Consider the following 12,338-nt stretch of genomic DNA (forward strand, 5'->3'; position numbering starts at 1 on the left):
TAGACATTTATCTTTGCTATTACCTTTGAGGTGTGAGAATAGTAGAACGCGGAACAACTTTTTTACTGTTTTTGTGACCCTAAAATCCTTTATTTTCAATTAAAGCTAAATTCCTTAGAAAGTGAGGCTTAGTTTAATTTAAACATAGAGTTGCTTTTAAACCAAGAACATATACAACTGATCAATTGCATGTGTTGTAGTCATAAAATACATAGTTGTGTTTATTGAAAACTGGTAATGATATTTTCCTTGATTACAGATGAGGAGCTATCATTGGATTACAGCCTCGACAGAGATTTAAGGGACTACCACAAAATATATTGGGAAACAGAATTCAAACCTGTAGCAGAAAAGCTTCTTGATAGAATTCAAAGCCATCATCACTCCTCCCAACTATGACCATTTCTCCATTTTAATCAGAGGTTGGCTAAGGAGTACTTAAAATAGCTGAAATTTTTGTAGGTAATAACATAAGATAGAGGCAAATAATATACAATAATATATTTAAAACAGCTGCACAGTAATTTTTTTGTGATGTAAATTGTACAGTTATATATTTCTAATACACCTGTACATTGTCATTGGTAAACATGTTGGAGAGCATGGGAAAAATTAATTTTAAAGGAGTAAAATTTGACATTTATATACTGGATTCTGTTTTTTGAGAAACTTTTATGAAATTTTTGTGTGTGTAATTCTTATAGTATGTTTGAACTTATCAAGGAACTGTTCAATGTGATTTGTCTAATAATTACATTGTTTCTTTGCTGGCTAAATGAAACAAAGCTTCTAATTTTAAAAGGTAAATTACCATTGGGTACCTGGATCTCTGTGGTACCAAAGAGCTATGTATTTTAAAAGAATGTTTTATGATATGGTCCACATCTACCTACAGTCTTTGACATACTCTTTTGTCTTTTACATTTTATTTTTTTATAAAATTCTGCCCCACTAGCATTAGGGTTATTCTGTTGCATTCTGGTGTATTTTATTGTGGTCTTTCCTCCTGACCACTGAAAACGTTTGTGAAAGAGTGAAGTTGTTCTCCTTCCCTTCAAGGAGAAGCCTTTCTTTATGGATACTGTGTGGCATCCCAGGGCATCCCAGCTTCCCCACTGGGGCTCTTGGGATACATACATACATACATACATACATACATACAAATATATATATAAAAACATACATGTCCAGCTGTGCTGGAAAGAGGCGTCTTTCCATGTTGGGCTTTGCGTCTTAAGGCAAAACACCATTACCCTAACGTCAGACTTCAGCTAGTCTGCTGTGTTCTTCTTTCAGTTCCTTCATTGCCCGGGAGCTGCACGTGTGCCAGTACTTTTCAGGCTTTCTGGGCCAGCTGTCTCTGCTGGGCTTATGTCTCTGTCCAAGGGGAGTCCCACACATCCTTTACGTTCCTTCTGGCTGCTTCTGGCTGCTTGTATTGTTCAGTTTTTATCCTTGCAGTGTGTAGAAGTCCCTGTTTGTAGCTCATGAATTAGTTCAGCAAGTGCGTGACCGGCCTCAGGCAGTACCAGCCCAACTGGCTACTCAAAGCTTTACAGGCCTGACCCCATTTGTCTCTTCTCCTCCCTCAGATTACTGCTGTGCAGTGACTGCTGGGCTCCTGGCTCTTATCCCAGGGGTCAGCAGCCTCACGCTGCACTGTGTGTGCCAGGAGGGCAAGTCTCCAGCCTGGCAATTACTGCAGAGGCTGAATAAATTTGTTTTTCTGAGGCAGCAACTCCGAGCTCCTTTCATGGCTCCAATGTCATGTTTGGCAGGTCCAGGACCTGTGCATACAGGTGAGGAGATGCAGTGAGCAGGCTGGGAAGCAGAGGAAAGCCCTGCAGTGAGTGACTTCTGGAGCGTGTGTAGCACTCTCTCACTGCAATCTGCAGGAGACTGCTCAGCTGTTGAGTATGATTTGGCTCTAAGAACAGCTCTGCTGAACTCAAAAAGACCTCAATTCTTATTCTTTCTTTTGCTATTTTAATTTTAGCTGAAGCTTAGGGAGAAGATAAATGGCTTCAGTGCCACATTTGCTTCTCGGAAAAGAGAATGGATTTGCTTTTAGGAGTATTAAGGAAAGGATGATGGGTAAGTATTCCCCTGTGAGAAGAGTGCTCAAGGCATTTGTTCTTGGCATTTGTATCAAGGCAAGAGGCAGGCAAACACCATGCTGTGTAATGCAGGGTGGGAACGCAGTGGAAAAGGCCGTGTGGCCAAGTGCTGTCAGTAGGGCTAATCAGAATTGACAAATGCTGGAGAGGTCAGAAGGCAGCCTGGTACTGACTTTTTGCTCAAGTCCATGAGGTGGCAGTAATGTAGGCATTTAAAATCTGTTCAAAGAAAATGTTAGTTATTTCAGTCAGTACCAGCCAAACTCCAAGCAAAGGCCTGGAGTGCTGTGCGAAGCATCCTCTAACAGAAATTTGGATATTCCACAGCGGGGAAAAAAGCTGGTGCAGCCTGGCTGTTTGGCCTGTGACAGTTCCAGAAAAAGCTCATTGAGGTAGAGCAGAGAGGGCAGCAGAAGGAAGCCTTAGTGCACCTGACAGTACATCCTCCAGTGGCTCCCTGGCTTCATGTGTTTCCCTGAGCAAAACTTGTGGGTAGCAATTATGAGCTCTGAAATACTGAATTTCTGATGTACTGTTATGGCATCTTCCACCAGTTGGTTGTCTTTGCCACAAATCTCAGTTCACAAGTGCTCTTGTGCTTTCAGGAGGCCATTCCTGTTCAAGGACCCTTTTTTTTAGCTTCTGTCACTCTTATTTTTTTGTTTGTTTTTTTGGTAGGGGTCGGTAGGAGCTGTACATGCCTACAACATTTTGAAGTGAAACTTCCCTGCAAAGAGGAAGGACAGTCAAGCACTGATAAGGATGGATGTTCATTGCAACTCAGGGGGCAGAGGGATCGGCTGTGCTCCTCCAGGCACAGATTAAAAAACAAAATCCTGTGCATTTTTTTTTTAAAAAGGGTCATACATGGGGCTAGGCAGTAGCCAGCCATTTAGTTCCCTCCACTTGTGCTGCTGGTGCAGACAGGGTCTTGCCATGCTGTTGCTGGGAGGGAAGGAAGTGCAGCACCGCCTCCTTCAGTGTGTCAAGTGGCCTCCTGCCAGACTCCCCCACCTACATGTGCCCCTGGGGACAATCACCAACACTTGCCATGTCCATGACAGGTGAGGATCGGGGTGGTGGTGTGGCTGCATGTGGGCTGCTGCACTTTGCAGCTGCAGGCTGCAGTTCTGTAGGAGCCACCCATGAGCCTCCTCAGCCCACAGCCTGCAGCAGCTGAGGGTGGCTCAAGCTGGGCCAGCGACTGAGGCAGTGCTGCCCCTCGGTCCTCATGCCTGCCATCACATTCAGCTTCTGCTGTGTGTGGTGATGGATGCTTTCATGGTGTGTCTCTCATCTATCTAGCTGATGACAGGGTTTTCTTGTTTTCAAGGCTGTCCTCCACCAACTTCTTCAGTTGCCACTAAACTTAACAGCCTTGGTCATTCTCTTTTCCTAGGGATCACAAATGCCTCAACATTCTTGGGGGGGGGGGGGGGGGGGGAACCAAACCGAAGACATTTTTCAGGGCCGGGGGCAGGGCGGGGAGGTGGCTCCTAACTCTGTTATCTTGCTACTTCTGCCTTATTTTTTTTTGTAATGGGCACTAAACACTAGAGCCTGGCACAACCGCTGACAGCTCATTCATTTTGTTTTCAAACAAACAAAAGAATGAACGATCTCTGTTTTTATTGCAAGCTACCTTAAATGCAGGAGAAAACCTTGGTACCTGTAGTCTGCCTAAGAAAAATCAGTTGGCTGGAGAGTATGGGACTACGTCATAGAAATTATGACTAGAATCACGCTGGGCTAAGTAGGAAGAACAGGTAGATGCAGGTCTCTGATGGTATCAAATTACTCTTGGTGAGAGTGGACATTCCCTAACAAAAGCAGTAGACAGGACTTTAAATCCTTTAAGTGGTCCAGTAATAGAAATGCTCAGCATTCAGTGTGCATGTTCAAGCAGGCACTGCTTTTTTTTGGTAAAAGCAGAAATGTAGCTGCTTGCTTTAATAAATTTCTATCACAAGATAGCCTGATTTTTCTGCCTTCCAATTTTGAGAGATGCCAGGTGTTTGTGCAGCAAGGTTATCAGAGCTCCTTAGCTGAAGAAGTCCTTTAAGTCCTGAGAGACTCCTAGCATTTCCCTTGTGTAATGTAGGTCACTGCTTATAAGTAAGTCACTTTCAAAAAACATTCAGCTCAATTCTTTCTTTCTTTCTTACTGTGTTTCTGTGACTGACCAATGCATGCACCCAACTGAAGTGTAAGAGACTCTCTCTGAGGCCAACCTCGGGTGCTTTTCTACTCATCTGCTTTTCTTTTTTTTTCTTTTTTTAAACAGAACGTGCATGATTAGGAGGCTTAATGTTCCTTTGTCAAGTTTGACTGGAACTAGACAGTGAGTTCAAAAATTATTAGAGGAAAATCCATTAGAAAAAGTGGTATCGTCCTAAGATAACAGGGCTGATTGATTGATAGAAACCTTACAGGTCTTTTGTGTTTTCCAGTTGCGTACAATTGGGATTCTGCTTTGGAAAAGGAACTGTGTTCAGCCCAGGGTCAATCCCTGCTTTAGTCTCTCCTTTGAGGATATGAGAGTACTTGGATAAAATGCACTCCAGAGAACCTGAATGAGAGTGTACAGGGTGTTAATGTGTCAGCAGTAAAATAGCTAAAAAAAAGACCCTTTCTCCAAGGTAAGTAGCTTTATGTTTAGTTCAGATTGTGTGCTTGTTGTGGTTACCGCTGAGTATGAAGCCACTTGCGCACTGCAATGTTGTGCTGCTTGGAAAGGGAGAGTATGTGCGTGCACCTGTGTGCATTTGGAGATTTTTGGCTGGAAACAGTCAGTTTAGCCTTCTTGAAAGGTTTCATGTCTACCTCTGCTGCCTTTTTTTTTTTTTTTTTTTTTTTAAATAGGAGAATCAGAAGCTGCAGAAACTTCATTTACAGATTAGGAATATGCCTTTTTTATGTCTTTAGGCATAGTTTAGTTTTATGATATGCCCTTAAACAGGAAAGTTTTGCTCTGTTTTTTGGAACTTTAGAAATCCTGTATTTTTAGTTAAGAGGAAATAGCAGATGCTTCCTGTTAGTCACATTTGTGACAGTTTATTAAATAATCCCTCTCCCCTAGATCATTTTAGGTATTTTGGTTTCTTGGACCGTAAGCATAAAACTGTCCTCAGAATGTTCTGCCATTACACTGGGCTTTAATTTTCAAGTACTGTTTGCTTGGACTCCTTAGGAGGAATAAGAATGGACAGTGCAGCCTCTATCCTCATTTGTCATGGGAGCAGTCAGGCAAAGTATCTCATGTAATACAGCTACCCTGGCCAGAAGCTGCCCATCTTTGTACAGGTACGCCTGCCTCTGGATAGATCCACAAAGCAACTTTGTCTTTACAACAAGCAGTTTAAGGCTATGCACATCAGGTTTGTAAGAGCCTCGCATTTGTTCATTTCTTTTTATAAATGTTCTGTTTGCATCAGAACACTGTTCTTAGTGCCATCCTGCAGGAATGGGTGACTATTCTATCTATCTTACTTGTAACAGAAACCACTTTGATCTAATTGAGTGAGAACTAGGGTCAGGGGAACAGAAGTCCTAAATTAACTCTGCATATGTGCATGGGTAAAACCCTTTCTTCCCTGCCTTACAAATAAGGCTGGAGAGATACTCATCTACCTTCTTGTAGGCAGGCAGGAGTTTCTACAACACTTGAGTACAATCCCATTGCACACTCAGCTGTAGAAACATATCCAGTGTCAGTCACTTGTTACAAATTCTTTCCCCCTCAGTACCTCTTGCCATAAACTCATCTGACTGCAGCTCTGACTATCCATTCTGATGCCAGATATCCTTTTGGCAGTAGCCCCTGAAAATTAGCAGCCTAATCTAGAACCAAGTTCATTACTGGAGGGTTTAAAAATCCGTTTAATTTCCAAGCAATATTTAAAGCTAGTTATTGAAGAGAAAAAGAGGTGATTATAAAAAAACTCCAACTCCATCACACCAGCTGTGAGGAAAGAGAGAACCTATACAGCAGCACCTGCCTGACTGTAGGATAGCAGACTATGGGAACAATGAAAACTCAGAGGGTATGGTTATACAAGGAGTTCCTTCTGTAGTTTCCATGAAGATTTAAGTACGTTTTTTAAAACTATTTCTCCCAGCATTTTAGACTCTCTTGAAAAATTCATTAGTGGGTCATTTTAAGGATGTTTGCTCAAGTTACTGTCTCAAACATTTTTAAAAGTCTTTAATATACCAGCTACATGAATAAGGCAGCATTGTAAACCAGTGAGAACAGAAGTGTAAAGTTAAGTAAAGTAACACAAAAACACCAAGAGGAAAAGTTGTTACCCTTTATTTAAAAAATACCAATAATACTGACAAATTTAAAAAGCAATTCACACTCATACAAAAGTATTCATGTGTTCTCCAAAACCACTGTATATTGAACGTCAGCATTTTAATCATGTTTTGATTTACTAAAAATAGATGTTTTTAGCCTAGTTATTTAAGCGACTGCAAAAATCAGTAACACCAGCATTGGGCATGTAATACAGTAGGCCTGTTTGGCAGTCTAGAACAACATTCCCATACTTTGTCCTAGCTCCTGGACAGGTATCAGTTCATCCTTGAAAAACAGGAGAAGAAGCTACTTGACACTTCATGTAGTTAGACATCTAAAAAGCTCCGAGGACCGAAATCCTCTTCTTTCCATAGGAAGACCATTGCACTTTGGAGCTCACCAAACAATGCTGAACAAATGTCCTATAGCATTTTAAGGCTATACTACTCGAGAAAATTGACTGCTATCTTCCAAATTGTCAGTGTGGACAGAGGAGGTTTAGTTCTGATTTAAAAAATAAAGCTAAACAACAAGGCTTTTTTTGAAACCACACACAATAAAGGCTCAGACAATAGCAGTGCTCACTTTCACTTTTAGCTTAACTGGAACAGCCTGCATCTGTTCACTCCACCAGCACAAATAGCAGCATCAAGATTTTCTAGGATTATTCTTGTAGGGAAAGCAAATGTCATCAAGTCCCACATCTTTTCACGCTCCAACTCCTGTTGTATTTGCCTTAATACAAGATTTACCTTAATACAAGATTTATATATCTATCATTTGCTATATTGCCACAAGTTCATAGAGTGTCCTGTGCTGTCTAAAGCCAAAATACCATGATCAGGCAGCACTTCTGCACAACTCTATCTTTTCAACTGCCAAGCATTCACTGCCTAGTGGCAGCAGTGATATTCCAAACACTGAAATAGCTGAAACTAAAGGAGTTATGGCACAATGGGCGTCTGAATTTATAGCTACCGTTGGTCCTGAGGCTTCGTAGCTTCCTCTGCCATTCTGCAGCTGCGGAACATTCCGACATGAATGGGTGGCCAAAGGCATCAGGTCATATAGCGAGTAATAGCTCTCAGAGCGTAAAGTAGTTCAGCCTGCATCCGAGCTTCTACCAGAAGCAAATTAACATGGACCTTTGGGAAAGAAAAAGAAGCTATGCTTTAAAAGTGTGCTCAGAATAAAGTTACTTTAGCCAAAGGAAATGTGTGGGACTGTGGTTTTTCATACTAGTTTTTGCATTAGCAGCAGGGGAGCACTTAGAACTAATTATCGGGGTAGCTGTAACATGCCATCTGTAAAGCCTGCTGAAGAGGGAATGATTTAACAAGGTTTAACTGCAGTACTGCCACATGGTGCAGCAAGGGGTCACAGGCTACATTTAAGCAAGGTCAGGCTCATGGGAAGAGGTAGCATCCTTTAGTCGACCAACTTGTTTAGCTGGAAGGAACAGAAAAACTTTCGAGCACACAAGCCCTTCTGCAGCCCCATTAGCAGAAGCCCCTTCAGACCATGTACAGCTTGAAAAACAGTTGTTTGAATTTAGCTTAATTTATTTTACTTCCACCCTTAAATCATCACATCTACAGAGCCACTATTATAATTGGATATCTCTAAACTATTTTCATAAGGGGTTTAACAAGAAAAAGAGCCTCAGAGGATATTGGCTCTGATTAGTCTATGTTTCAGTATTTTTATCAGCATTCATTGTAACGCTGGGGGCCCAGAAATATTTTTCCAAAGAAAAACCAGAAGATGTGAACTTGATGTAGTAGAACCCTGAGTTAACAAACAGTATGAAATATTACTGGGAGGTGCAAATTAGCGTGTAACACAGCAACAGAACTTCAGACTTTAACACAAAGCAACTGCACTGGGGCCAATCACACTAAAATCGACCATAAGACTGCTAAGACCTTGGCCAGAAAGCACACTGCTCTGAGTCTGAGGGCGAGGAATGGATCTTGCATCATTTCCCTCGCCTCTCTCGGTCCCAGGCGATACTGACTGACAGTGGGGAAGAATGCTGCAGTCAAGGTGAAGCTTGGAAGTGTTCCAAAACTAAGCTGTTTATGTATCTAACCTTCCTGCATGCTTCTGAACTTGCACACTCAGTGTTAGCTAGCAAATGTTCAGTATGGAAAGAAAAATGATTTCAGTCTGAGAATTACTACCTACTAATGATTTTACTGAATATGAGCAGAATCCAACTGAAGTATAAAGGCTAGCTGGCTAGTTGTGGTGGCTAGCACGGCAAACAGATCTACCTACTGTGCCTCAACGCATGCAAACTGTACCTTCTCAGAGTGCTCAAACTGCCTCCAGAAGCTGTCATACATTCGTTTTGTGGTCTTTTCAGGAGTGCAAACCACAGTCTTGATATAAACTTTAAAGCTGCGGTCCAACAACTGATTAATTTCACCGTAGTCATAATCATCATATCTGTTCAGAATTGAAAGAGAAAGACTTTCATTTTAAAGAACCAGTTTTTTTACTTGCATTGTTCATAAGTTCCTATAGGAAAGTAAATTATTGTATAATTTGTGCCACCACTAACCCTTCCCCATCATATAGCAACAGACCAGTAGGAGGTGCACGTATGTTTGCATAATAAATGGCTTTGCTTCAATCCAGAAGAAAGCCAACGCTAAAAAGCCAAGTCTGATGTGCATAGAACAAAAGTGGTAAGACTGACCTTATTCCAAACATACAATGAATATAGTTCCAAATAGCTCGTCTTAGCATTGAGGTATCCACATCCTTGTGCATGGCCATTGTGTTGTAAGTCAGATTATAAGCAATATGAAACTTTTCATCAAGTAGTTGTCCCACATCTGGGTAAAGACGATTAACCAAGGAATAGCCATGGTCCTCCCAGGAATAATCCTTAGAATAAATATAAATGCAGAATGGAGCATTTCAGAAATGAACTTCTGAAGGCCTAGCTAAGTGTTTTAACATAAGTTATCTCAAGGGAAATAATCCAGTGTGAGGGTTTTCTTTGTCCACTTAGTTTTTAAGTCTTCTCAGACATGGGGGCAATAAGTTACAGCACAGCAATTTCTAGTTTTGGTATCTAGCACAAGCAGCAGATCGCACAGTACGCTTGCTGGCACCAGCCCCCCTCTGTTACCTGAACACGAAAGGTGGGCACATGCATTCCGTGCCTGGAGAAGTCTTTGTAACCATAGCTGGTATCCTCAAAGTGGCGAGACACATCTCTTGCTGGTGCTGATTCTTCATCTTCTGTTGATTTCAAACAGAAACACACAACAATTTCCAAATAAGAGTCTCTGCACTTTAAAGATAAACACACAGTTTCACTGGACTACCAGTATTAAAATTCTTCAGTACACCTTGATGTGACTGCAACTATGGTCTTTTAGAGACCTTTGAAAAACCCTTTGAAAAATATTCAGATTCTTTCCTACAGAGAAAGATCTTTTCTCCCTTCTTTTGTGTACTAATCTTCTCCCTGTCCCCCGAATCTAGGAGACAGTTGGCTCCTAACTCAGGGGTTCTGTAAAATTAACAAGGGAAAATGTGTTTTGGAACAGAGAGTTTAGGGAAAAATAGACCTGTAAGTCTTATATGCCATATTTATTTTAGAGAGAAACTCTGTGGAAGAACCCAGAACAAAGCTAAGCTTGTAACAGATTAACTGTCATTTCAGAGTCATCTGCAAAGTAATGTTTTCATAAACTTAAATAGCTAGGTGTCTTAAAGACTTTTTTTTTTTTTTTTAAACACTGTCTTGTGAGATTTGTGTTTCACATTTCTGTTGGAGGTAAGTTTCTAGCAAATAAATATTGGTCTGTGAGTATTACAGTATGATTGAGAGATGCCACAAACCTTGGCACTACTTTACTTTTAAAAGCATTTCTGGAGGTAAACAAGGCACTTCAATCTTGATCCCTTTAAAGTAATGATACCGGTTTTGAAACATCTAATTACCCTTTCTCCCCCAACCCCCTGTTTGGTAATAAACATTTCTTCAAGTAACTTGGAAAAGTCTAAGCAAATGCATATACTATATCTGTGCATCTCTACCTGAAGAGCACACAAACATGCTTTCTCTCTTCTCTCTTTCAAAACGTGTAGCCATCTCTTCTTGGCTGGCTTCTTCTTCATCTCTGCACTCCTGTAGCTGCTTCATTTTCTCCATAAGAGCTTCAACTTCACAGACAGACTCTGTAGTCTTGAAAAGGAGAGACAAACATGGCAGTCCCCTGTGTAACAAGCACTGACATTTATGGTAGAAATCTTCAAGCCAGAAAATTTAAACTCAGGCTGTGTCTTTCACTTGCATCTTTAAATACTGATTTTTCTAGGAAAACAGCTCTTGAAAGAAATCTGTACCGACCCAACAGTTCACATTTAGTCATCATCTTTTCTCAGTTAGATCCCTGATATTTTTAGTATATTTGAAGAGTCACAGCTTTTTGGAACAAGCGGTTCTCACACTGAAATTAAAATTATTTTTCTTGCTTAATCTAAATGTTAAACAACTGAAAAACAAGGAGCTATAACAGAAATTCTGATAGAGGAAGTAACCACAATTTACTACGTAACTGTATTTTTCCCCTTCTCTGCTCACAAACATATCAAAGGAAGAAGGAAGAGTGAGTGTAAATGCAGGTTTTATGAAGCCTCAAAGGACAGCGAGTGCACGCTAATCTTATTTCACGAGAGCGGTTTTAACACTGTCACAACACGCTATTAATTCAATATCTGGTCATGTAAAAATCCATCAGCACAAAACAAAATAAAATTTATACTATCAATTTATACTATCCTGCCCCTTTCCTCTATACCTTTCGCAATCAGCCTGCTCCTTCAGAGAACCAGCAAGCTCATCAGACAAAATGCAAATACCACCCACGCTACTGCAAAAAAAGTCTCACAGGCAAGGAACGCACACTGAAAATATCCTGTTATCACTGCCCTTAAACCAATGCTCAGTTCACATTATGATTGTCAATTGGAAACAGGTACCGATCACTGAGCAGAAGTGCTGCAGGCAGGAAGCGCTGCAGGTAGGAAGTGCTGTTTTAGACACCCAGTCAGAAAATTGTGAATGATCCGTTGCGTGGTGTATCACAAACACCTTGAGGCAACAAAGCCAAAAATGGGAATCGAAGAGTTGGATCTCCACTGCACAGACGAGAAAAGGCATTCCTGACCACTGCTGCTCAAGACATGTATCGTGAACTAGCCAAGGCCAGCAGTACTCTCAGTCTGCCTGTCTGAATGGCAAGAGACAGAGAAAACATGTGACAAAGACTGTATCTCTGTCACTTCCTTTGGTACCTTCCTCCAGTACCACTTCAGCTTCACCTAAATGTAGCTTTCCAACCAGTTAGTCCTCATCTTGATTAGCCTGATCAACTGTCCCACTCTCACCAAACAGACAGAGATATAGACGTAGGCATCCTCTCTGTATTATGTTTACCCAGAAGTTGTGAGTATTGAAAGAGACAGTTTGTTCAGACATATACTTACTGGAATACTTCCAGCTGGGCTGGCATGATTCTCATCCACCCCATGGTAACCATTTGTAATATCGCATATACAATAGTTACTGACGGAAGGGGGCCTGAAAGTGTGACCACCTTCACAGTCAATTTCTGGACTGATCCCACAGCCAAACGTGAAGGAAGCAAGGGAGTGGTAGTGTGTGAGCAGAACTACTGCATGAATCAGCTCTGCCAGGGACCAGCTGTTCTCTTCAGTCTTCAAAAGTTGCTTTAAAAACAAAGCAAGACAAAAGTATCGATTTTAAAAAGCAGTTCAAATGATTCTACTACCCACTGCAGTGAAGTTAATATAATTTACCAACACATTTCTTTGCCAGATAAAGTTATTCTTCCAAGATCCACAACTGCTTCCTAACTCTCTGCTGCCCTTAGCAC

The 12,338-nt window shown here is 41.1% G+C and overlaps 2 protein-coding genes across 19 annotated transcripts in view; one reads left to right on the forward strand and one right to left on the reverse strand.

The window, feature by feature from the left end:
- ARMC2 (armadillo repeat containing 2) overlaps window positions 1-3,525 on the forward strand; it is a 78,531-nt gene extending 75,006 nt beyond the window's left edge. For all 11 annotated transcript variants that reach the window (XR_011140160.1, XM_068937974.1, XM_068937982.1 and 8 more), the window contains one exon: window positions 260-3,525. Coding sequence is in view for 10 of the 11 variants with exons in the window: in XM_068937974.1 (XP_068794075.1) it covers window positions 260-399 (140 nt within the window). In the remaining variant the exon portion in view is untranslated. The remainder of the gene's footprint in view (window positions 1-259) is intronic.
- Window positions 3,526-6,413: 2,888 nt separating this feature from the next.
- The window catches only part of SESN1 (sestrin 1), an 84,049-nt gene continuing 78,124 nt past the window's right edge, over window positions 6,414-12,338 (reverse strand). For all 8 annotated transcript variants that reach the window (XM_068937984.1, XM_068937987.1, XM_068937992.1 and 5 more), the window contains 6 exons: window positions 11,929-12,171; window positions 10,477-10,624; window positions 9,560-9,672; window positions 9,122-9,312; window positions 8,724-8,868; window positions 6,414-7,562 (listed from right to left, as the gene is read on the reverse strand). In XM_068937984.1, coding sequence (XP_068794085.1) covers window positions 7,476-7,562; window positions 8,724-8,868; window positions 9,122-9,312; window positions 9,560-9,672; window positions 10,477-10,624; window positions 11,929-12,171 — 927 coding nt within the window. In that variant the 3' untranslated portion in view covers window positions 6,414-7,475. The remainder of the gene's footprint in view (window positions 7,563-8,723; window positions 8,869-9,121; window positions 9,313-9,559; window positions 9,673-10,476; window positions 10,625-11,928; window positions 12,172-12,338) is intronic.

Source organism: Struthio camelus, chromosome 3 (genome assembly GCF_040807025.1).
Source record: "Struthio camelus isolate bStrCam1 chromosome 3, bStrCam1.hap1, whole genome shotgun sequence".
NCBI lineage: Eukaryota > Metazoa > Chordata > Aves > Struthioniformes > Struthionidae > Struthio > Struthio camelus.